General features: G+C 44.9%; 1 protein-coding gene across 4 annotated transcripts in view; it reads right to left on the bottom strand.

Moving 5' to 3' along the window:
- MCM3AP (minichromosome maintenance complex component 3 associated protein) overlaps positions 1–25,598 on the bottom strand; it is a 102,110-nt gene that overhangs the window by 31,872 nt on the left and 44,640 nt on the right. For all 4 annotated transcript variants that reach the window (XM_073306988.1, XM_073306987.1, XM_073306989.1 and 1 more), the window contains 10 exons: positions 23,740–23,937; positions 23,230–23,498; positions 21,156–21,318; positions 20,218–20,378; positions 16,417–16,658; positions 15,318–15,502; positions 14,057–14,157; positions 10,922–11,053; positions 8,759–8,872; positions 698–850 (listed from right to left, as the gene is read on the bottom strand). In XM_073306988.1, coding sequence (XP_073163089.1) covers positions 698–850; positions 8,759–8,872; positions 10,922–11,053; positions 14,057–14,157; positions 15,318–15,502; positions 16,417–16,658; positions 20,218–20,378; positions 21,156–21,318; positions 23,230–23,498; positions 23,740–23,937 — 1,718 coding nt within the window. The remainder of the gene's footprint in view (positions 1–697; positions 851–8,758; positions 8,873–10,921; positions 11,054–14,056; positions 14,158–15,317; positions 15,503–16,416; positions 16,659–20,217; positions 20,379–21,155; positions 21,319–23,229; positions 23,499–23,739; positions 23,938–25,598) is intronic.

Below are 25,598 nucleotides of genomic sequence, written 5' to 3'. Positions count from 1 at the left end.
GCAGACTCCCAAGGAGTTTTCTGGGGAATAGGACAAATTGATGTGGCAGGGAGCTGACACACAGTTTAACCTCCAGCAAAACTCTCCCTTGTTGGGGTAACACATGGCTTATGGTTCTGGGTGGCCCTAGATAGCGTCTCCCTCTCTCCCCGCCCCTTGTCTGAGTGAGGGTCCAAGCCAAGCACCCCACTGATCTGGCAATATGGCAGAGGGAAAGAGACACCTTTTGGATAAGTAGATCCTGGGCTATTTAGGGCTTTATAACCCCTCACACCCCCACCCCTCCCCCCAAAAAATCTTAAAATACTAATCAGTGCTTAATAATTAGCCAATGTAAATAAAAAAACACTGGTATCATGTGCTCCTGCCAGGATATACAATGTAAAACATGAGCTACTAAATTCTGTACCAGCATGAGTTTCCAGATAGATTTAAACTGTAGTCCCCGTAGAGCTTGTTAAATAGTTTAATCTAACTTCTTGTTTCCCCTTCCCCCAACCTCTGTTCACTTGTTTGTCTCTCCTTAGATTGGGAGCTCCTCAGGCAGGGACTGTTCCCTCTTCTCTGTCTGGAAAGCACCTAGTAGGGACTATCAGAAACAGCATACTAGGATTAGCAAATGCTACTACTGATCCTGTTGGAGACCACTTGACGGTCTCCTCAAGAACAGTGTCTGTGGTACGGTTTGACAACTCACCGCTGCAGATATTTGCAGAAACACTGGAGCTCCTGGAGTGTCTCCTTAGCACTCTGGAAAATCTCCTCTTCCAGAAACAGCTGCATTACATCAGCACAGACTTCCTCTGAGCAACGGGCAATGCGGGCTTTTTGGTCTCTTTCCAAAGCATACCTGGTGCAGAATGAAACAAAATAAGATTCCAAGGCAGAAATGCCCACTAAGCAGCACTCACGACAGTAAATGCTAAAAAGAGCTGTAAGGCAAAAGGCAGGCATTTCCAGCACAGATAAGTAGTCATTTTAAATCATTTCCCTTTCTGGAAGCCACTAGACTTCTGTAAGTTTCACCTTTGAAAAGGAAAAGCATAGGCCTTTCTTATCTAGGGGGACAGAAGTTGTGCACACCCTGGGGGGGCGGGGGATTCGAGGCCTTTACACTGGAAAGAATGCAAGTAGTAGTCTTCAAAGGGGTTTGCAGTCCCTGTTCAAGGACACATACACAAACACCACACACACATTCCCAAGTACCCATCCAGAATACTAATCATCCCCTCACACTTCCTCCACTTCTAACTCATCCTATTCTACTCCTGGCCACTGTCTTTCCAGTCAGTGATGATTTGTGGAAGAAGAGCATGGGAGATCTTCAATACACACCGTGTTCATAAAAGCATCTCTCTCTGTACTGTGGTGAGGCTTGTTCTATAGAACACTTATTCTATAGTGTTCCTGCTAGAGCTCTCCACATACGTACAGGCAAGGACTAAGTTAATTGTTGGTGCTTAATGGACAATGCACCAATTGCACTCCTGGAAATTGACCTCTAATCCCCTGGTGAGATGCATAATGGTACCAAACTCAGAAGCCCGTGCTAGCCCACTGGGGAGCCTAAGCGGGAATATTTTTTGCCTGCCCATAATAACAACAAAAAACAAATAGAGGGCCCCCTTGAGCTGCTCCGGGCCCTAAGCAATTTCTTAGTCTGCTTATGCCTAATGCCAGCACCGACCAGGCTGAACAGGGTCAGGGGTTCCAGGACAGACAAAGGAACTCTGACATGGGTAAACTCAGAGCAGGGGACAGGGTAAGGCAGAGACTGCACGCTCTCTCTCCTAGCCCCGAGCCTGGAACAAGTGGGACCTAAGAACAGACATGCCAACTCTCTCAAATTGAGGCAACAGTTGTGATTTCTGAGTAGAATTAAGCCTCACTCATGATCTTGCTATAGAACTCTCAAATGTCAGGATTTTTTTCACCCGCAACACATTCTTAAAATAGGTTTCCAGTCAAACAGGAAAAACAACAAGTAGTTCTTGTGGCACCTGAGAAGATTAACAAATTTATCTGGGCATAAGCTTTCGTGGGCTAAAACCCACTTCATCAGATGCATGGAGTAGAAAATACAGTAGAGAGGTATAAAAACACAGCATATGAAAAGATGGGAGTTGCCTTACCAAGTGCCTTACCAAGTACTAACGAGCCAATTCAATTAAGGTGGAAGTGGGCTATTCTCAACAGTTGACAAAAAGGGAGGAAAAATCACTTTAGTAGTGCTAATGAGTTCAATGTAATCTAGGTGGTCCATTTCAAACAGTTGACAAGAAGGTGTGAGCAACAGCAGGGGGAAAAGTTAGTTTTTGTAGTGACCCATCCACTGCCAATCTTTATTCAGACCTAATTTGATGGTGTCCAGTTTGCAAATTAATTTCAGTTCTGCAGTTTCTCGTTGGAGTCTGTTTTTGAAGTTTTTCTGTTGAAGAATGGCCACTTTTAAGTCTGTTATTGAGTGTCCAGGGAGATTGAAGTGTTCTCCTACTGGGTGTTGAATGTTATAATTCTTGATGTCAGATTTGTGTTCGTTTATTCTTTTGCGTAGAGGTTGTCCAGTTTGGCCAATGTACATGGCAGAGGGGCATTGCTGGCACATGATGGCATCTATCACATTGGTAGATGTGCAGGTGAACGAGCCCCTGATGGTGTGGCTGATGTGGTTAGGTCCTATGATAGTGTCCCTTGAATAGATATACAGACAGAGTTGGCAACGGGCTTTGTTGCAAGGATAGGTTCCTGGGTTAGTGTTTTTGTTGTGTGGTGTGTGGTTGCTGGTGAGTATTTGCTTCAGGTTGGGGGGCTGTCTGTAAGCGAGGACTGGCCTGTCTCCCAAGGTCTGTGAGAGTGAGGGATCTTCCTTCAGGATAGGTTGCAGATCCTTGATGATGCGTTGGAGAGGTTTTAGTTGGGGGCTGAACGTGACAGCTAGTGGCATTCTGTTACTTTCTTTGTTAGGCCTGTCCCGTAGTAGGTGACTTCTGGGTACCCTTCTGGCTCTGTCAATCTGTTTCTTCACTTCACCAGGTGAATATTGTAGTTGTAAGAATGCTTGATAGAGATCTTGTAGGTGTTTGTCCCTGTCTGAGGGGTTGGAGCAAATGCGGTTGTATCTTAGAGCTTGGTTATAGACAATGGATCATTTGACGTGATCTGCATGAAAGCTGGAGGCATGTAGGTTAGTTTAGCGGTCAGCAGGGTTCAGGTATAGGGTGGTGTTTATGTGACCATCGCTTATTTGCACTGTAATGTCTAGGAAGTGGATCTCTTGTGTGTACTGTTCCAGGCTGAGGTTGATGGTGGGGTGGAAATTGTTGAAATCCTGATGGAATTCCTCAAGGGCCTCCTTCCCATGGGTCCAGATGATGAAGACATCATCAGCCTAGTGTAAGTAGAGTAGGGGCGTTAGGGGACAAGAGCTGAGGAAGCATTGTTCTAAGTCAGCTATAAAATGTTGGCATACTGTGGGGCCATGCAGGTACCCATAGCAGCCCTGCTGACTTGAAGATACAAATTGTCCCCAGATCTGAAATAGTTGTGGGTGAGGACAAAGTCACAAAGGGCAGCCACCAGGTTTGCTGTGACATTATCGGGGATTCTGTTCCTGACGGCTTGTAGTCCATCTTTGTGTGGAATGTTGGTGTAGAGGGCTTCTACATCCAGAGTGGCCAGGATGGTGTTTTCTGGAAGATCACCAATAGATTGTAGTTTCCTCAGGAAGTCAGTAGTGTCTCGAAGATAGCTGGGAGTGCTGGTACCGTAGGGCCTGAGGAGACAGTCCACGTAGCCAGACAATCCTGCTGTCAGGGTGCCAATGCCTGAGATAATGGGGCTCCCAGGATTTCCAGGTTTATGGATCTTGGGTAGCAGATAGAATACCCCTGGTCAGGGTTCTAGGGGTGTGTCTGTGTGGATTTGTTCTTGTGCTGCTTCAGGGAGTTTCTTGAACAGATGGTGTAGTTTCTTTTGGCAATCCTCAGTGGGATCAAAGGGTAATGGCATATAGAATGTGGTGTCAGAGAGCTGCCTAGTAGCCTCTCGTTCATATTCCGACCTATTCATGATGACGATAGCACCTCCTTTGTCAGCCTTTTTGATTATGATGTCAGAGTTGTTTCTGAGGCTGTGGATGTTGTTGTGTTCTGCACAGCTGAGGTTATGGGGCAAGTGATGCTGCTTTTCCACAATTTCAGCCCGTGCACAGCGGCGGAAGCACTCTATGTAGAAGTCCAGTCTGTTGTTTCGACCGTCAGGAGGAGTCCACCCAGAATCCTTCTTTTTGTAGCATTAGTAGGAAGGTTTCTGTGGGTTAGTGTGCCGTTCAGTGCTGTGTTGGAAATATTTCTTGAGTCAGAGACGTTGAAAGTAGAATTCTAGGTCACTGCAGAACTGTACCATGTTCGTGGGGGTAGAGGGGCAGAAGGAGAGGAGTAATTTAGATATTTTAGAGTCCTTTTTCCTCTGTAGAGAAGCCACGTGTGTGTTGTAAATGGCTTGTCTAGTTTTTGTAAAGTCCAGCCATGAGGAAGTTTGTGTGGAAGGTTGTTTTTTTGTGGGCGTTTCCAGTTTTGAGAGCTCATTCTTGATCTTCCCCTGTTTGCTGTATAGGATGTTGATCAGGTGGTTCTGCAGTTTCTTTGAGAGCGTGGGGCACAATCTCTCACCATAGTCTGTGTGGTATGTGGATTGTAATGGATTTTTTACCTTCAGTCCTTTTGGTATGATGTCCATCTGTTTGCATTTGGAAAGGAAGATGATGTCCGTCTGTATCTGCACTTTTCATGAGGCTGATGGACTTCCACTTAGTTACCCCCCCCACAAACAAAGGAATGTAGTTTCTCTACTGGCAGTTAATCCCAAAGTACTTTGAAAGACAATGAAAATTCATTTACATATCAGAAAGCTCATGCTCAAATAAATTGGTTAGTCTCTAAGGTGCCACAAGTACTCCTTTTCTTTTTGCGAAGACAGACTAACACGGCTGTTACTCTGAAAGCTATCAAGCTAACAAGTGAAGGTGTGGGGAGAGACAGTGTAACTACACCCCAGCAGGGAAGAGAAACTTCATCTGAGGCATAAAGAAGGGGGCGGGGAGCCAAACCTCAAATAAGCAACTGAATTAATTGGAAAAAAAAATCCCCACGTTTGAGAATTCTAAAAATGAGGCTTAATCTTACATAGGGCTTGTCTACACTACACAGCTTTTAGCAACAAGACTGTGTCGACAAAAGACAAAACTTTTGTTGACAACGTTGCAGTGTAGACAAGCCCTTAGAAATCCTGTTAGCCGCCAGGGGCGTGGCTGGGGCTACGGCTGTCAGCCCTGGGCGACTGCTCCCCTGCCAGCCTTGGAAGTGGGAGACGGGACCCCACAGCAGCTCCCCCAGGCCTGGGAAGGGTGAAGAACCCTAAGGTGCAGAAGAGAGGCTGGGAGGGCTAAACTATGGCATGGCAGCTGCAGCAGGGCTGAAGTGAGGAGGGCGAGGGCTGAATTAATGGTAGGTTCTGGACAGATGGGGTGAGTGCTGGGAGGGTGAACTGATGGGGTGGTGATGACAGGGTTGGGTGACTGAACTGAGGATGGGGCTGAACTGAGAGGGGTGGAGTGGGGGGACAGGATTAATTGCTAGGCAGGAGTTGGGCAGATGTGGGAGTGAAAGCTCTTGCAGCAGGGCCAGACTCACCTTACCCAGTACGTGTGGGAGAGTGGTTAACACGACTGTTACATGCACACACCCTGGGGACGGGCAGGGGGAGTTCAAAAATCAAGAAACACAGTATGCTCTTTCTTTACAATGTCATGATTTTGGGGGGCCCAACTCATGATTTTTGATCTCTTGAAGTTGACAACACTAACTACATGTGGGGGAAATGCTAGGGTTTAGGTAAGACTTTCTGTGGAGACAGTAAATAAGGAAGTGTTATTTACTCTCTCTCATAACACAAGAACTAGAGGTCACCAATGAAATTAACAGGCAGCAGGTTTAAAACAAATAAAAGGAAGTATTTCTTCACACAACGCACAGTCAACCTGTGGAACTCCTTGCCAGAGGATGTTGTGAAAGCCAAGACACCAACAGGATTCAAAAAAGAACTAGATAAATTCATGGAGGATAGGTCCAACAAATGGCTAGTAGCCAGGATGGGCAGGGATCATGTCCCTAACCTCTGCTTGTCAGAAGCTGGGAATGGGCGACGGGATGGATCACTTGATGACTACCTGTTGTGTTCATCCCCCCGAGGCACTGGGCATTGGCCACTGTCAGAAGATGGGATACTCGTCTAGATGGACCTTTGGTCTGACCCCATGTTGCCGTTCTTATGTTCTTAAGACAACATGCGGCCTTTTGTTGTTTTAACTCTCTTGTCTCAGCTTGCGATGGTCCTTTGGATAAATAAATACTTTGTTTTGAAGAAGCTGTTTGATGTCCCTGCACTTTCTTTCTGATCACAGGGTTCCAAAGGGAAGTCTACAGCAGGGGCCAAAACCTAGATGGTTGGTAAACAGGGGTACTGTGACCTGGGGAGCTGGTCTAAGGGGTGGGACAAATTGTGGAATTCCATCCTGAGACAAGTACACAGGGCTATCCTTTGGAAGGGATGTGCAGGGAGAGACAGAGCAACGGACCAAAGGTACAGCTTGCCCTGAATCATGACCGAGTTTCATGGTGTAACAGTTAGATCTAGCCAAAGCTACTGCTTCTTTAAAGGACAGAGGGACTGCTGTTGACAGATATGAGACATTCCAAATTTACTAGATGCTGAACGTGCTTTTTCCTCTGGTGCATGGCCATCCTTTGTCTCCCTGTGCCCTCACCCCACTCTTCCCTCTACAGAGGTTTAACTTCAGGTGTAATTATATACATCACAAAAATGCAGACCAGAAGCAACAGTACAGCTTTGCACATGGGTTCGCTTTGAGACTGCTACTGAACAATCTAGTTGCCTTCTATGATGAGATAACTGGCTCTGTGGATGAGGGGAAAGCAGTGGACGTGTTCCTTGACTTTAGTAAAGCTTTTGACACGGTCTCCCACAGTATTCTTGCCAGCAAGTTAAAGAAGTATGGGCTCGATGAATGGACTATAAGGTGGATAGAAAGCTGGCTAGATCATCAGGCTCAACAGACAGTGATCAATGGCTTCATGTCTAGTTGGCAGCCGGTATCAAGTGGAGTGCCCCAAGGGTCGGTCCTCTGGCCGGTTTTGTTCAACATCTTCATTAATGATCTGGAGGATGGTGTGGATTGCACCCTCAGCAAGTTTGCAGATGACACTAAACTGGGAGGAGAGGTAGATACGCAGGAGGGTAGGGATAGGATACAGAGGGCCCTAGACAAATTAGAGGATTGGGCCAAAAGAAATCTGATGAGGTTCAACAAGGACAAGTGCAGAGTCCTGCACTTAGGACGGAAGAATCCAACGCACCGCTACAGACTAGGGACCGAATGGCTAGGCAGCAGTTCTGCAGAAAAGGACCTAGGGGTCACAGTGGACGACAAGCTGGATAGGAGTCAACAGTGTGCCCTTGTTGCCAAGAAGGCCAATGGCATTTTGGGATGTATACGTAGGGGCATTGCCAGCAGATCGAGGGACGTGATCGTTCCCCTCTATTCGACATTGGTGAGGCCTCATCTGGAGAACTGTGTCCAGTTTTGGGCCCCACACTACAAGAAGGATGTGGAAAAATTGGAAAACATCCAGCGGAGGGCAACAAAAATGATTAGGGGGCTGGAACACATGATTTATGAGGAGAGGCTGAGGGAACTGAGATTGTTTAGTCTGTGGAAGAGAAGAATGAGGGGGGATTTGATAGCTGTTTTCAACTATCTGAAAGGGGGTTCCAAAGAGGATGGCTCTAGACTGTTCTCAGTGGGAGCTGATGACAGAACAAGGAGTAATCGTCTCAAGTTGCAGTGGGAGAGGTTTAGGTTGGATATTAGGAAAAACTTATTCACGAGGAGGGTGGTGAAACACTGGAATGCGTTACCTAGGGAGGTGGTGGAATCTCCTTCCTTATAAGTTTTTAAGGTCAGGCTTGACAAGGCCCTGGCTGGGATGATTTAGTTGGGGATTGGTCCTGCTTTGAGCAGGGGGCTGGACTAGATGACCTCCTGAGGTCCCTTCCAACCCTGATATTCTATGATCTTCTATGAACCACAAGGGGAAGCAAGAAGCAAAGCTCCTTGAGGAGCTAGTCCACTAGTGAAGAAGAGAGGGTCAGTGCAGCAGCAGCAAGGGGCAGAACACCTATGAGGGTAGCGCCTACCTTTGCAGATCTAAGAGGCTCCCTCTTCCTGGATCAATTAACACTCTGGAGAAAGGAAATCCATATAAAAGATTTGACGTCCTACCCCAAAGTTAAAGGTTTGAAAGTTAACAATATACAATACTAAAAAAATATTCCGGCCTTCCTTATACATCATTAAATAGTAAAAAAAAAAAGGGATGAGTCCATGTTTTCCTTACTCCTTTGCAGGTAATGTTTCGTACAATAGATTTTTTTGCCTGGTTTTTCAAAACCTACTGATGAAAATGTAGAAAGTAAATTGTGCATAGTGAATTGTTTGAAAATTTAACCAAATGATGTTCTTTGCAATGGTTCCATTCACCCTGTACTGGTCCAACAAAAGGAGCAGTGAGACGTCCACCACTGCTTGCCAGAGTCTTACTTTCCCAGGAAAGTAGTTTACAATGCAGGCATTGTGTTATAGAACATACTGTACACCCTACATAGCTAATGTTGCACTTACTTTAATTCACTAGCTGAAGTCTCTTGAACACCTTCCTTTATTACTTCTTCTGTCAGCTCCGCACCCAGTGAATGGCTCAACTGTTTTATCAACCTTTCTCTTTCCTGCTTCTGCCTAAAGGATGGAAACAAATTACACACAAATAAGGACTGGCAAAACCTGTCTGATGATCTGTAACACATACATGCCATATCAACACCACAGATAATTTTGAGACAGAATAATTAACCTCCATATTGGGCTAGTCTAATTTTTCATGTTTCTCTTTCTAAAAGTAGCAGAGGCAAATGTTTTGCAGCACGACCAGCTTTGCAGGGGGTGGAGGCCCGTCCCCCGCACCAACTGATCAAGGGACTGCTTCTTACAATACTCAAATGGGAGATAACTCCTAAGCCACTGCCAGGGCAGCTGGCACTGTGAGAGATGAGGGGTTGCCACCCTTTTCACCCCCTAGAAGCCAGAAGGGAGGAGGAAGTGGCAGGACTAGAGCCCAGTTTCACACTCAGAAGTTTTGGGGTGCAGTGGTATGTGGGGGCACATGAGAACTCCCGCTGCATATCCACTTAGTGTGATCTATAAGCAGGAGACGTATGGTACATGGAACAAGGAGAAACTCCTCTGTAATGTTTTATGAATGCTGTGTGTTGGTTTCTTTATGGGGAACACTTATACAAATGTATGAAACAAAATCATTGAGAGAGAACTGTAGATACATTATCCAGAAAAGGAGTGCCAAAACATCCCTAGGTACTTGGCAAAACCTTTGCTCTGTTATTTGTTCCAAGGGTGGAAAGATAGCCTGAGAGTGGTTGTATCTGCTACATGGCAGACAATAAGCTAACTCAATCCTGTGAAGTTTTACACATCTCCAGAAAGGAAGACTGTTGCCAGTGTTTAACAGACAAGACAGTGAATCTGTTGCTGGAAGTCTATCTGCAACCTCCTCCCTCAGCAAGATGCCCAGGGGTCGCAGGTCAAATAAAGGGACTTTGAAATAGATAAAAGACTGCCTGCAAATTCAGAGGGAGACACTGACTGAGGCTCAGGTTGAGAGGCGGAAACTGCAGGAGTGCGTTGCTCTGTCCTGCCTCAAGGCTGGGAGGGGAGGGACGGGGGTGTGTATACGTCTGGGACAAGTGGGACCACCTAAACTTCCAAGGAAGGTTTAGGTAAGATAATATAAAGATAGGCCTTTTGTTCTTTTAACCCCGTCCTCTGTTTATTTAATTCCTATGGATAAATATTACGTTTAAAAAAAAAAAAGGCTATTCTCTGTCACTGCATTTTCATAGCGGTCACAGGCTCCCACCGGAAAGTCAACAGCAGGTGCCAAACACAGCTGGACCTGCTGAGGGAACACAGCTGGTGAGCAGGGGTGCTGTGACCTGTGGACCCAGTCTAAGATTAGGGTGAAGTGCAGAGTTCCCTGCTTAGCTCTGTCACTTGGAAGGGCTGTGCATGGAATGAACAAGTGAGAGGGCAAAGGTACAGCTCACCCTGTGCCATAGCAGCCATATTCTTAACACAGGTGTCATTATTAAGTATTGCTCTGATTTAATCAATTTTCAAAAGAGACACAATAAAACAATATTTTTAAAAGATCATTTTACAATTTACAGCTAAAATATATTAGAGAATAGTTAAATAAAGAAGAGAAAAAACACACTCCTAGGTAAATTTAGACCTTTTAACAGAAAGAAGCCATCTGACCGACGACTATCCTGGGGCTTGATTAATGCTGACAACCTCAAAGTAAGGGTGAGTTCTAGGGATGTAAAAGGTTAACCAGTAAGCATTAGGCTTACCAGTTAACCAAAGTTAACCGTTAATCCCAGCGGCCCCACGTTGGGCCAGAGGGAGGGACCCCAGCCCCAACCGTGCCAGCAGGACCCCAGCCCCGGCCACGCCAAACCGGACCCCAGCCCCGGCCACACAGAGCTGGACCCCAGCTGCTGTCATGCCAGCCCACCTCCCCCAGCTACCTCAGTTACGGTTAACCCGTTAAAAGAAATAATTGGAATCGTTTAACCAGTTAACTTTTTTAACCAATATTTACATCCCTAGTGAGTACACCCATTACCAGTTCATTGAACCATCCAGTCCCTCAAGTTTTCACCTGCTGATCTTACATTTACTACATCTATAAGAAACGAGACTACTCACTTCTCTTCTTCTGCTCTGCGTTTTTCCTCTTTGACTCGCTCTCTTTCTGCGCTGACTACATCTGTTGCAACTTGCCTGAGAATCTCCATCATTACTTCGGTCAAGAGTTCCTCTCCGGTGGCATCAGAGGTACTGCATGAAGAAAGGCAGCGGTTTTGTGTTTTTCTTTTCCTTTAACGACACACTCCAGCTCAGACCCATTTTTGTTTCCTAACTCTATTTAAATCAGACATATCAAACACTGATTTGATAGCAAAGACTACCCACTCAATAGGAAGGATGAATGGGTTGACTGCCCATCCAGGACTACTGAGGCAACTCACTGATCAAAATTCTTGGCACTCAAACAGCTTGCCAGATACATTCCTGGCTACTCCATATCAGCTCCAATTTATAACTTGCCAGCCCACAATAACAAGGGTGGGAAGAAGTAAGAACTAGTGGATTTTCTGTAATAAGATGACCATTTATCGTAAGAAAATGTCTCTCTTTCACCCTTACGGATCTCATTATAGTGGAGCTGAGGCTCTGCTTTAATTAAGGTTGAGTGACTGTTTAAAAGACAACACTGTTGTAAGTGCTCTAAAACCCACATGCTTGTCTTGGATTATGTTGTGCCTCATTAAAATACAGGGTAGAGTTAGTGGTCCAAAGTTTGGAATCATTTGAGCAAGGGATTCCTGTGATACAGCTATGACCCTAAGAGTACCCTAACGAGAGACGACATACTATTGTCATGATATTTAACCAACAGGTGGCATTGTAATATATCACTGGAAACTAATAACTCACAGGTCATTAATATTCTTGAATGATGTATGTGCAGTTAACCCACACAGAACTTCACAGATGTGCTGGAAATGTGACTAAAATGTGTTTAAACCAGTCACGTGAGGGGGAATTGAGATAAGTTTTCTCCAGACAAAGGAAAGAGGCCAACATCTCAAGTGAGATATGGCTGCAGAAAAAGATCATTTTCAAAAACTCCCCACAGGGGAGGAACTAGCCTGCAGCCTACTCCACACAGCAAAGCATCTACACCCAGCAGGGAAAAGGAACTTTACCCAGGGAGACCTTTCAGAATAATACATTTCAGAGGTTTACTGGTCTATAAAAAGAGAGGAAGAGAACCCCTAAGTTATTTTTCACCTCAGGAGACAAAGGAACTGAGCACTTTGAGCTCTGTGAAGGGTCCTGGCTAAAAAACTGATCAGTCATGCTGGAAGAAAGGAGTGGTGAGAGGGAATGTCTTTGAACAAAGGACTCTAATTTGTTAAGTTATAGAGAAGTCTTAGAAGTGTATTCTTATTTTTGTTTATTTGTAACCATTTCTATCTTTATTCCCTCTACCTGATAGAATTTAAACTGTCCTGCTATTAATAAACTTACTTTACTTCTACTATAAACCAGCTCAGTGCTTTGACTGAAACAGCATGTTTGTTCACTCCAGTTAAGGTAATAGGCTGCTTGGCACAGTCTCTTTAAAGGAGCAGCAACCCTGATAAGGTTTTGTGGGTGCTACAATAAGAGGGGTTGAGCACTACAGAAAGACGTCTCTGAGGAACTCAAAGAATTGGGCTTCACTGATGGCTACCTGCTAGGCATGGTCTGGATTGGCAGAGTGCTGAAGAGTTGGCTGGCAAGCAGAGAGGCTGGTGTGTCAGGGAGCTGACACATCGCTCAGCAGAAGCAAAGCTCTCACTTACTGAGGCTGAGAGGGGTGATCCAGTGGCTCACAGTTCTGAGAACCCCAGCAGATTGTCACAACAGCCTCTCTAAAAAGGCACATGTTTACAAAATCACCTGCTTCTGCTAACTTTTTTGCCCACACCTGGTGATCAAACTGTCACTCCGACCCTCCCCAAGCTGATCTCACCCACTCAGAACTGATAGCAGCTCGTGCACGGTACCTGCTGCCCTTTGGGAGAGCAATACGGAAACCCTATCAAAGTTCACTGTCCCAGCATGGACTGACCCGGACAGACAAACCAAAAGGTGAAATGGGCACGTGCAACAAGACGACTAGTGCTCTGCTTGCAGGCTGGCTGGTGACCCAGTAAGCGGGTGGTTAAAGCTGACACGCTATGGCCTTTGAACCTGAGCTCTGGCCCAGTCACTGAGGGGACAGCCCTTTCCTAGGTAATGACACTGAGTAGCGTCAGAGATCATTCAAACACTGTTTTTGAAAACCTAGCTTGATTAATAGAACTTTGATGAAGACCTGGGTTTCCAAAAAGTGCAGTTCTTCTGTGATTCCTCAACAAATAAGGGCTCATCAAAGGGACCTTTGCTCGCTGGGAAGCACTGACAGAACAGAATTGTAAGGGGGATGGGGGAAGCTGGGCATCTTCCCTGCCAACAACATATTTTGGGGGGAGAGTAGTGGGCAACATAGTTCCCCTTCAGCCAGACCGCGGCCACAGGGGTGAGTGCTGGTGCCTGTTAAATTACTGATTTGCCTTGGGGTTGCAGCTTGGACCCTTCCAAATGTCTTTCCCTACTTCCCATGGTTCTCAGCAGTAGAAAGGAGGACAAGAAGAGAAAGAAGGGAAGGAATGCTGACGAATTCGCCAAGGTCCACAGCATTCACTATCAGATCAAAGCAGAACCAGCACATTGAGCTACTTCTGAGGCCATAGAAAGAGCAGACTGGAGCTGAAACCTAGTAGCCTGGACTATGTAGGAAAGTTGTTTGGCAACCAAGAGTTTTGATCAATGAGATGCCTCTGTTGCCCTGGATGGATGGAGTTAACTCAATAGTCCTTTCCAGACTAGTGGACTGACTGCATATGGTTTTCACCCAGCCTAATCACTTGGACCTTAGAACTACCACAGTCTACTGTCTGGAAGGACTATAAAGGTGCTTTTTTATTTTTAAATATATACACAAGATACATTTCAGGACAGAAAGTGTCATTTTAAGCATGGGGAGGGAACCAATGCTGGCCCTATCAATCCTGACATTGTCACTTTAAATAAAAATAAAACGAAAATATCCTGCCACTTGGACACCTCGCCCTCCCCAATATAAATGACAGTTTGCTGTCTTCACACTAATTGCTAGAAAGGCAAAGTGACACCTAGATAGTGACAGGCCCCTGAAATGTCAACAATAGTAATAATAATTGCCTTTACCACATAGCCGCAGTCACGTAAGCTGCTCCTGTCTTGCCGATTTCTCTGCACTCTCCTTTGAGAACTTCATGCACCAGGCCCTCCAACACTTCTGTAATGTCCTAAAAAGATACATCCAGGAGGAAATAGTGAGAATGAGTGTTTAACATGTATATAGGATTGCACAAAGGTGTCATTTGGGGGAAGGAATCTTTAGAACTGGTGAATTATGTGGCTGGAAGTTAGAAAACCTATCGTTTTACTGGTAAACAGAGCAAACAATCTGGAAGTCGAAACAATATGGAACCCCACTATGCCATTTTCTTCAGTTACTATCAAAATAATAGAAGTGTAAAACATTAACCCCACCAAAAAAGAAAAGCAACTCCTGAATTAAACCTGCAAAAAAGAAAGTATAAAACATAAGGAATGGATTTTTCTTAATATTTCAAATGTTTAATATTTTCATGTATGACAAATTTTTCTCCAAGGGGTACAGTTTCAATGGCAAATATTAATAAAATGAATCTAATTTAATTAAATAGTTACTTTCATTTCAATGGACTCATCTTACCCTTCACTGAAATGCAGCCACCTCTGAGGTGGAACACAGCAGCAACAGGACTATACCAAGCAGCTTTACACAACAGTTTAGGATACACATTGAAGAATGCCACCAAATCCAATTAAAACTACAGGAGGAAGTGAGGGCAAATAGCACAGAATCACCCAAACTGGTATGTGTCCATGACTCAAAGTCAACACCGCTACTCTTGTGAAAAGGACCTCTGTTTTAGGTCTCATTTAAAAGATGACACACTGCTATTCTGGGGGCTGGTTTAGTACTTGACTCACTAAAAGAAAGTGCCACCCGCTGAATCTCAGTAAGTAGTTTTTTCACCATCGTAAGTTTTCATTGGAGGTCTCCCATCTAAACACTGACCATGCGAAATCTTGCTTAGCCAGAGAGATTTGTCAAGGTCATAGTAGCAGGTGACATTTTCAGCATGTCTCATCAGACATTCAGCTCCCATTAATAACTGGAGCCAAGTTTTCCCAAATGCCACAATGAAACTGTACCCAAGTTTCTCTTGGTTTGGGATAACAATTATCTGGAGCAGCTGACTTTCTCTGGTCTCTATTATCTTAACACCAAGATTCAGAAACAGGAAAGGAATTGTCTAACTCCAGTACTGACTATTCTGTAACAAAAGGGCAACTGAAATAATCTTCAATATGCATTTCCGCAGCGCTCGCGACTCCCAGGAGCCGGGTCTCTTACCGTGTCTGTGTACGGAGGCTGAGGTTTCGAAGGTGAAAGCTCAGGCTGCACGATCGGCTGAAAGGGGGACTGTGCTGCAGGAGGCACTGGTGGATGAGGTAACAGCGAAGGCAATGGCTGAGCTGGAGGCTGGACTTGTACCACTGTCCCTTCGGACTCCACGCCTCTCTCTTCTAGCCTTCCTTCTGCAGGAAAACATCCAGCCATTCACAGGAAGTAAAACAGCAGCCGTCTGCATAACTTTTAACCGAGCGAAGTAATTCTTTTCAAAAGTTGGCTTGTTTGATGAATTGCAGTGTCATAAAAATGAGCTCCTATGAAGGCTCAATGCACTGTAATTAACAGTAGACATTCTCGTTTGCATCAGATTACACACTAAATTAACGGGGAATTTATTTATGATACAAAGACTATTTTAAGGACTAGGGAGGAATGAGCGTGGCACTTACACGAGCACCCTTCCTTCTCCTACACACACTAAACACACAGCCTGTTTTAAGTAGTTATGGTTTATCAGTGTGATATTTTTGTATTTTGTCTGTCTGATACAGCAAAAGCGTAAACCCAAAATATTTATTCACTTTAGAACTGGGCAAATAATTGTAAAATTTATTCAACAAACTGGGCCTCATTTTCTATTTGCAACTTGTCTGCAAGGAGTTCATTACATTCTTGAACCAATTCTCAGTTTATCAATCATTCACAAGCATTTAGCTGCACGTGCTCAGGATTCAAGGTTCTACTTTTGCTGGTTAGTTTCTGACTGGCAACAAGGTGTGGTTTCTACTCCCTGACTGGCTGAGTGAAACATTTTAGAATCAGGTTTCACTACAAACACTCATGGTGGGGAGCTCAAAATTTGATTTCCATTAATACATTTGCTGCTTTGATGACACTCTTGCCACAAAGCTTGTTTGCTAGAATACACCGGGAAAGCAGCCACTGAAGCAAGTTGTGGTTTCTATTTCATTGAATATCCATGCAAAGTTCACACAGCTCGACGACAAGTAAATTGGGAAAAACCAACAAAACAAGATTTGACGAGACCGGAGGTCTCTGAGCAGCAGTTCAGATGTTGGCTATGTCCACCTGCTCCTACCTGTCACATTTACACTGGCGTTCTGGATGCTGCCGGCTGGCTCCCCAGCAGCGCTCCCTGCTGTGTACTTGTTCTGCCCATTGAAGCTACATACAGGTACATGGCGAGTTACTGGGGGTAATGCTCCTCCATTTACAATTTCTCCAATGGATGCGGTTAGCTTCTGCTTAACAAACAATGACTTTCTTGGTTTGGGCAATCCTTCAGACTCCAGGAAAGCTAAGCGATTCAACTCCACATAACTAGTGAAAAAACCAAACAAGCAGACAATCAGTGTTGTGACAGCTGGAGCCTGGACAAATCCTGGAGGACACAGGGAATGAGGTAAAACATTCAGATTTATTATTGTATTTTTCTTCACCCACCTGATTTTATAATTGTTAAAAAAATACAACTAACTTCAGTGAAGATTATTTCTGTTTTGTTTCACTAAAAAAAGCTTAAAATATGACAGTGGATGATAAACATAAAACAACAAGTGGTTTTAATGAAAGCCTTCCACCCTCTCAGTACACCTGGGGGGATTCTGCGCGTGTGCAGAATTCACATCCCCTGCAGATTTCTTTGCTTCCCCGCAGAAAAATAACTTTCTGACAGGGAAGCAAAAAGCAGTCACACACCACTCCCTAGCAGTGCAGGTACATTGTTTCAGGCACCCGAAGCAGCCGTCAGAGAGGTAAATCACTGCGAGGCTGAAGACACCACAGCCCGTGGCTCCTACCCTGAGCCAGTCCCAGTTGGGCTGAAGGCAGGAGAGGATGGGACTTCCTCTTCCCCTGCAAGGAGTGGCTGGGGTGGTCAGACCCACGCCCAGAAACCTCTCCCAGCTGCAGGAAGCTCAGCATCCTCGCCTGCTTCCTGACCCCATCACTCCTCAGCTGTGGGGGGAGGGGTAATTGTAACTCCTCCATCCACTCAACCCCCGTGCATCCGGACCTCCCATACCCAGACACCCCTGACAAGCCTCACCCGGTACATCCAGAATCCCCCTAGCCCTCCAAACCTGGACCCCACTTCACTGAACCTCAACCCCTGCATCTGGAGCCACCCTGCACCCAGACCCCCTGCCTCTGGACCGCCACCCCTGCTCCCCCACTGAGGTCCCTGCACTCAAACCCCCACCCTCTGCACCCCCACCCTCTGCACCACCCTAAGCCCCCACATCCAGACCCCCAAGGAGCTGCACCCAGACCCCGAACCCACCAAGCCCCACTCCACCAGGACCCAGACCCCCACCCCCCACGGAGACTCCCCTACACCCAGACCCCTCTGCTGAGCCCCAACCACCTTCACCTGGAAGCCCCTGCAGCGAGCCTCTGTGCATTCAGATCCCCCCACACCTGGACCCCTCACTGAGCTGCCTACACCCAGACTGTCCCACACAGAATCCTCTCACCCCACACCTGGATCCCCCCTCACTGAGCCCCTCCACACTTGGATCCTGCCTGCTCGAGCCTGCCTGCCCCACACCTGGTGTGCCTGGTGTCTCTACAGGGCCCCAGGGTGTTTGAGGGGCAGGCCCAGGCCTTGTGCTGTCAGGGTAGGGTGCAGCCTCACCGTTGAGTGTGTGTCCCGGGGCTGGAAGAGCTGCAGGATGATCTCCCACCTTTGTGCAGCCAGTGGCCTGTGTTCCCCACCACCATGCTGGAGCCTCCTTATTTATTTATTGATAAATAAAACTTGCAGAATTTTGTAGAATTTTAAAATATTGTGCACAGAATTTTTAATATTTTGGTGCAGAATGCCCTCAGGAGTAATCTCAAAACAAAGAAGCACTTTTTGCAGTTATTAATTATGGACTGCAACTTCACTTCTCCCGTTGGACAAGTCCTAGCCTCAGAAAAGACTAAAAAAGAAAAGGCAACTTTTCTATGGGGCTGCATACTTCCTATAACTTGCCCTACCGCAGTGCGTTTCATTGCACTACATGCCATGCGGCATGCCCTTTCCCTACCACATCCCCAAGATGTCTTTACAATGAGAAAAGCATATACAGTACCGTGTACACTTTCCAAGCACTAGCTCAGTGAAACCAGGGCTCAGACAAGGCAGGGTGGCACCGGGTTGGCAACCCAGAACCCCCTCCCCCCACCTTTTTTTTTTTTTTTTTTTTTGGAGATTGCCATCTTACTTGCCAGAATCTCGGCTTACTTTAAAAAACAAAACCCTAGTTCTCATGGTCTTGTCTATACTACAAAAGTTGCATTAGTGTAACTAAATCAATTTTAAATTGATCTAGTTAAACTGGTACAAACCTGCAATGTAGATGTGCTTAAAGCTTACCTCAGTAATTTACTGAAGAAGCTAAACCACATTAAAACACTAATTTAGATCCTTCTATTTTTGCTATACAACCTCCAGATTCAAGGCAGAACTCTCTCCCACCTTGCCCAACTCACAATAGACAAGCCACTACAGCAGAGATGGGCAAACCACGGCCCGCAGGACCATCCTGCCCAGCCCTTGAGCTCCCCACCAGGGAGGCTAACCCCCGGCCCCTCCCCCACTGTCTCCCCTCCCTCGCAGTCACGCCACCGTGCAGGCAGTGCTCTGGGCAGCAGGGCCGTGCGCTCCTGCAGGGCAGTGCATCTGGCTCCAGCCAGGCAGCCCGGCTGCCAGACATGCCGCTCTGAGCAGTAAGGGGGCCAGGGCTGGCAGGTCCCGGGGGGACAGTCAGGGGACAAGGAGCAGTTGGATAGGTGTGGGAGTCCCCGAGGGGCCTGTCGGGGTGGTTGGATGGGGTGGAGGTTCTGGGAAGGTGGTCAGAGAACAGGGGGGGGTGTGCGGGGGAGTTGGAAAGGCGTGGGAGTCACAGGGAGCCTATCAGGGGGTCGGGGTGTGGATAGGGGGCGGGGCAGTCAGGGGATGGGAAGTGGGAGGGGGTGGATAGGGGGTGGGGGCCAGGCTGTTTGGGGAGCACAGCCTTCCCTACCCAGCCCTCCATACAGTTTTGCAACCTCAATGTGCCCCTCGGGCCAAAAAGTTTGCCCACCCCTCCACTAGTTACTGAACTGCAGTGAAAGGTGCTCCCTCGCAAAGGCTAAGCATGCTGCCTTCACATCACTCGTAGCACAAGGTGCTACAAAAGATGAACTTCAGATACATACATTTATAGAAACAAATGCACTCTAGGATTATGTAGTTAATGCCCCAATGTCCCAATATGAATGGTGGAATTTCCCAAAGTGCTCAGCGTTGGCTTAACTCATTTTCCATTTACATCAATGGTAAAACTCCCCGACTTCAATGGCAGCATCAGGGCCAACATTAATCACTCTTGAAAGTCCCACCTTACATCCTAGCCTGTTTTCTGAAGGTTTCTAATGACACAAATAGTGTGTTCTGGTTATTAGGAACATCAAGCACAGAATTCAACAGTGACTGGATAGTTATTTCATTTAGAGCTGCAAGTCACCTTCAATTCATGCAGCTGAAGTTTTGAGACAATCTTCTGCATATTTTACTAACCATTGCTGGTAGCAATGTGGCAATGTAGTCTGCCTGTTAGCTCTAGCATCGCTGGAAGGGACAGATTTCACGGCCAGAAGGGACTACACTGTGATCAGCTTGTCTGATCTCTTGTATAACAAAGGCTACAGAACTTCCCCAAAAATAATTTCTTTTGAAATAGAACAGATTTTTTTTAAAAATCCAGTCTTAATTTAACTCATGTCTCTTTCCTGTTGCCAAGCTGCAGCTCTCATCTTGGATCAAAGATGTGTTTGTACAGCAGCGAGCACAACAGGACCCTGAGCGAGGTTTTTGGGCACTAACAAAAATACAGACTCTCCTTGGTCTTACCCATCGGACACACTCAAGCCATAATAACTTATAAAATCAGTGGCTTCTTCGCAGTCTCTAAACAGTAGCATGCGAACCAAATTATCCAGAGGAAAGACAGTGGATCTCTGAGTGTTCACAGTGTAGGCAATATTGAGCGACTTGAGAGCATCTCTGCGTATCTGGAAAAAGGAAAAAAAAAAAAAAAAAAAAAGCCAAATAGCTATTAAACTTCTGGAAGACCTCATAAAATATGTATTAGACAGAGCTGTTCTTTACAACTAGAAAATTAAGAGGGCACTGTCAATAGGAAAATCGGTTTTGAAAAATTATACATTACCACCACCTTCTACCATCCAAGGAACTGTTTATATTTAATTTTCTTTTCACTTTTTGCATTGTTTGCTTTTTAGCTTTTACTCATTGTGGACAGCGACTCAAGCCTGGCCCCTCACGAGCGTTTTCTTTTGTTTCTCATGCACTAGCACAAATGCCTAAGGGTTTCCAACACCGGAGCACTGACGTTTCCCAAAACGAGTCAAGAATGTCTCTTTGTTCTCTGGTAACATTGCACCTAGCACAATGGGGGTCCATGAGATGGACTTCTAGGCACGATGACAGTACAAATCATAGGAATAAATGAGACCCCAAAATAAAAAAAAAACATCCTGAAAATGTGTTCCATATTTTGTGGGATGTAAGAATATCAAATTTTAAAATGGTTATGCACTCACTCTGAAAGCAAATCCTATATTTTACATGTTTTTCTATGTTGCATTGTGGTGGAAAGGCATTTTGGTTGCTTCCTTTGTAAATCTGAGGTTTTTCTTAAAGAATACAGCAGGCAGAACTATTAGGGTTTAATAGATATGCACTGGGTTTGGCGCTCTTTGAATCAACCCTGGCCCACACTGTATTATTAGACACTGGTACACAACACACACACTCCTTTTTCTTACCTGGTTGAAGTAACAGTGTAAGAGACAGGCATTCAGATAGGAAGCTGCTCGCACCAACTTGAAAAACCTTACAAAGTTATTGCTGTTTAATGCAGCAAAGGCTTGAACTGCAAATCTGACCTCAGCTGAGTTTCGGACAGCAGGTTGAAACTGTTGCACTTCTCTGTTGAGACAAGAAAGATGGGAGTTTTATCATCTAAACATTAATGACCATAGCTCAACAGTGATGTCTGTGAATGTATTTTTAAAAATGGCCACTTTTAAAACACTCACACAATTAAAGATCGTCTTGATGCCTTGATAGCAAAACTCTAATGCATGTAAATTGAATTAGTAGCAGTATCCTTTCATCATTTATGCTCTTATGTAATAGTTCAATTAGCATTAGCATAATGGTATATTGTCATGGCTGACGAAGTTAATTCATTTTAAAATGTATGTATTTAAACACTTTCTGAAAAAAGAATCCCCTGTGACTAAAGTTTTGCGCTTTTCTCAGCCCAAAAGGTGAGTTTTGAGTTACTTACACATGGTGAAAAATGGAAGGTAGTATTGAAGCACTTAAAGAAATTTAATGTTTTTCTGATGCATTTAAAACAGGGCTGTTTATTTCAGTAATCAGATATTCCAAAAGACGTTTATTCAAATGTTTATATTCAAAGGTTGGGTTTTTTCTGGGTGAGGAAGAAGATTTTAGTAAATTCCATTCACCCAGTTTGGGATTGGTAAAAAAAATTAGTTTTTCTTTTTACTAAAATAAGATAACACTTTACGACATACGGCAGGAAAAATGGCTGTAGTTTGAAATATGTCCCATAAATAGTCCTTAATAACAGGAAGTGAAAGTTTGAGAGGGTTGGGGTGAAAATGAATACGTTTTAGGCAAATGAAAAATAAGTTCTGAGCATCTTCACTGAGCATCTGAAGAGTAAAGAAGCCTTGTCCCTTTTATGACATCACTGCAAATTTCCCCACTCCACCCTGCACGGCTGTTGTCAGGATGCATGAGGCTTGCATTAGCACACACACAGGAAAATCTCTCTCTACACCTTACCCACAACCAGCGCCTTAAAACCAGCAAAAAAGCAGATTACAAAACTTGCAGAGAGGCAGCAGTTTTAGGGTTTCTCCATAATGTTTGTTCCATTCTGTGATATCAGCAAATTCTAAACTTACACGTAAAAATCTATAGTTTTCATTGGCAATGATACAGCCATCACAATGTAAATCAATGGGATGCTGCCCTGCTAACCCAGACATACAGAAAGCTGCCTCCAGTCCAACTGGTCCCAACAAATGTGTGAATGTGACCAACGTTCCCTCTAGTTTTTTCTGTCCATGTGCAGAATTAATTTTATGAGCAGCAATACCGAGGTAATGTGAGGCTGTGCACCACCAGTAGAAACAAAAAACCTAGATATAAAAAAAAAATGTTTAAGTTCCCATGGGGATAATTACTCCAGCCAGGACAAGTTAGGCATTTTTGAACTCACTGTCAAAAAATTAAATGTAAGCGTAAGAGAGAAATAAAATTATGAAATGCAAAGACCAGTCAAAATACTAAAACAACAGCACTTTGAAAAAATAAAATTACCGAGAATGTACGTGCATTGCAGCAAGTACCAACAAGCAGCTGGCCAGAGGCTCCAAGGCAGAGGGCAGGAGCAGCACGGCAGCAGAGGGAAGGGGCACTTGAACACAAGTTGCCAGATGTGCACGGCACTTGATTGACTCTTGTGCAGGCGCGCAGCTTAGAGGAAACCCTGAAAGCGACCCTCACCCACTACATTTGCCTCAGTGAAAGGAAAAGCAAAAACCTAATGGGAATTATTCAAATGCTAAAAAGATTAGAGCATAAACAGTTTCTTTCTTCTCCGCTCTCTCAAAAGTAAGTTACAGGAAATGCAATGCAAAACCTGAATATATAATCATGAAACATCTCCATGATGACAATTTGTATTTTTTAAAATGTAACAGTAAAGCCTTCACCTAAGAGCTTCTAAATATGAATTCTATATTATACAAATGTTCCAGAGGCAAAAGATGAGGCAAGTGTGACAAGCTGACAATTCACCTGAGAATATCCCCCTTGTTGAGATTCAGCAGCACATTGTAGCCTCTGAACTCTGCTTCACTCTTGCAGTAAATACCCTTATTAGCCAGGTCCTGGTACATCTCCTTCAGGCTCTGCAAACATTTAGTCATGTTCTCATTGTTGATCTTGGCATCAAAGGAGGACATGGGCTCCTCGCACAAGTGGTGGGCACAATGAATATGAAAGCGAGTGCACTTCTCAATCAAGGATACTGTTAGAGGGTCACAAAGATGTTGCTGGGTTATATCCTGACCAAAAAGAAAAGCAACACATTTGTAAATTTAGAAATAGTTACAAACATAGCCAAATAGATAAGTCATTGTGAATTCCAGCTGGAATTCATATTTTATATTTTTCACACAAGCATTCTACAGAAAACTTTGTCGAAAAGATGAGTCTTTTTTTTTTTTACTTTTTGTTTAATTTTTGAACTGCTACAGGTGTATTTTGGATTCTAACTGTCAAGTGGGTCCAAGTGCCAAGGGTTACCTTTCTTATTCCACGTGTCCTATTCCATACAAAGTCATACCACTCTCGGTAATTCCCTTCCCCTTGGTCCATGATTTGGGTAACTAAATAGTCCATGGTCATGCGCAACACCTCTGAAGGTCTCAGTTCATGGGGCAAAGGCTCCTCCTGGTCTGCCGAAGACCTGCTGTATTCCTTTATTGCAGCTGCATGGTTTACCTGAGAGAGCAATCAAAGAAACACGGAGTGTATATTAAAATCCTGAGTATTAAGTTGACTGTGTTAACATAACCATTGCCAAATATCTACTTTCAGAAAAGAGTAGGCTATTGAAAAAGAGTTTGACATTGTCCACACTTGTGACCAACCCTTGCTGTGGAGAACAACATCTTTTACATAAGAATGGCCATATTGGGTCAGAACAATGGTCCATCTAGCCCAGTATCCTGTCTCAGATAGTGAACGGTGCCAGATGCCCCAGAAGAAATGATCAGAACAGGGCAATTTTGAGTGATCCATCCTGTCATCCAGTCCCAGCTTCTAGCAGTCAGAGGTTTAGGGACACACAGAGCATGGGGCTGTGTCCCTGACGATCTTGGCTAATAGCCATTGATAGACCTAATCTCCATGAATGTATCTAATTCTTTTTTGAACCCAGTTGTTCTTTTGGCCTTCACAACATCCTCTGGCAATGAGTTCACAGGCTGACTGTACATTGTGAGTAGTAGTACTTCCCCTTTTGTTTGTTTTAAACCTGCTGCCTATTAATTTCATTGTGTGACCCCTTGTTAGCCAACGGCCAAGGATGTTTGGTGAGGTGCCACCTATGCCCGTTTATACCATCCGTGACTTTAACCGCTAGGACGCACTGTCCCTTCGCGGCAGGCAGCCCGGGCTAGGCTGACGGATGCCCCAAGGTCCTAACCACCCGTGACTTTAACTGCTAGAGCTCAGAGCTCCTTCGCAGCGGGCAGCCAGGATTGACTGACAGGTGCCCCAAGAGTTTGCCCCGTGGAGGCGGCACAACTCAACGCTAGGCTCTTAGTACTCTCACCTAATGGCCAGGCTTTAGAGCCAAAACGGCTGAGGTTCTTTAATTGTGCTGGCTGTTTTACAGTAAACCAGAGAAAAACAAGTCAGGCTTATGCACAAATGGTTACCAAAATTTATTAAGCTAGATTCTAATCATGTGGTTACAAATTGTTAGTGCCTACTTATTTAAATGTAGAGATGTTACACACACAAACAAGTTACAAAACTGAAGCCACAATCCCAAAGAAAGAAAACAAAGTATAGAGCTCTATTTCAAAATATGCGTACACTAAAGATAGGAGATCAGGTGTGGGTGCTTCTTACCCTCCTTGCATCTCTCGATTCCAGCGGTGCCAAGCCAGGATCGGTCACTCAGTTCCGCGGAAAGACGAATAAGGGACAAGGCGTAGGGACCCTCTTAGCTGCAGAAGCCTTGGGAGGCTGTCACTTATCTGACCAGCAGATAGATAGTGAAAAGCACTCAAAAATCATGGTGCTGTAGGTCCCCTACTTATACCTCTGTACTCCTTTATTCTCTTTCTCCTTTCTTATGCCAAATTGAGGCTGGTCTGTCGGGGTGACGCCAGCTTTCGCAAGAGTAGTTTACACTTGCAAGGGAGAGAAACAATAAGTGTCGACTACTGGACATTTCTTTTATCAGGGTAAATATTTTCCCACCTAGGATGTTGGTGTGTGTGCATCACGCTATTTAGTAGGGGCTAAGAGCCATGTCTGTCACAGGGCCTCTGCCTGCTGTGAGCTTAATCCTTGTATCTGTTCCCAGAGGCACATTGTAGCAGCACACCTGTGCTTTCACAGCTTCAAAGGCTGTGCTGGAATATATGTTA

This window comes from Lepidochelys kempii, chromosome 11 (genome assembly GCF_965140265.1).
Source record: "Lepidochelys kempii isolate rLepKem1 chromosome 11, rLepKem1.hap2, whole genome shotgun sequence".
In the NCBI taxonomy this organism is placed as follows: Eukaryota; Metazoa; Chordata; order Testudines; family Cheloniidae; genus Lepidochelys; species Lepidochelys kempii.
This window is presented reverse-complemented; position numbering and strand designations above follow the sequence as displayed.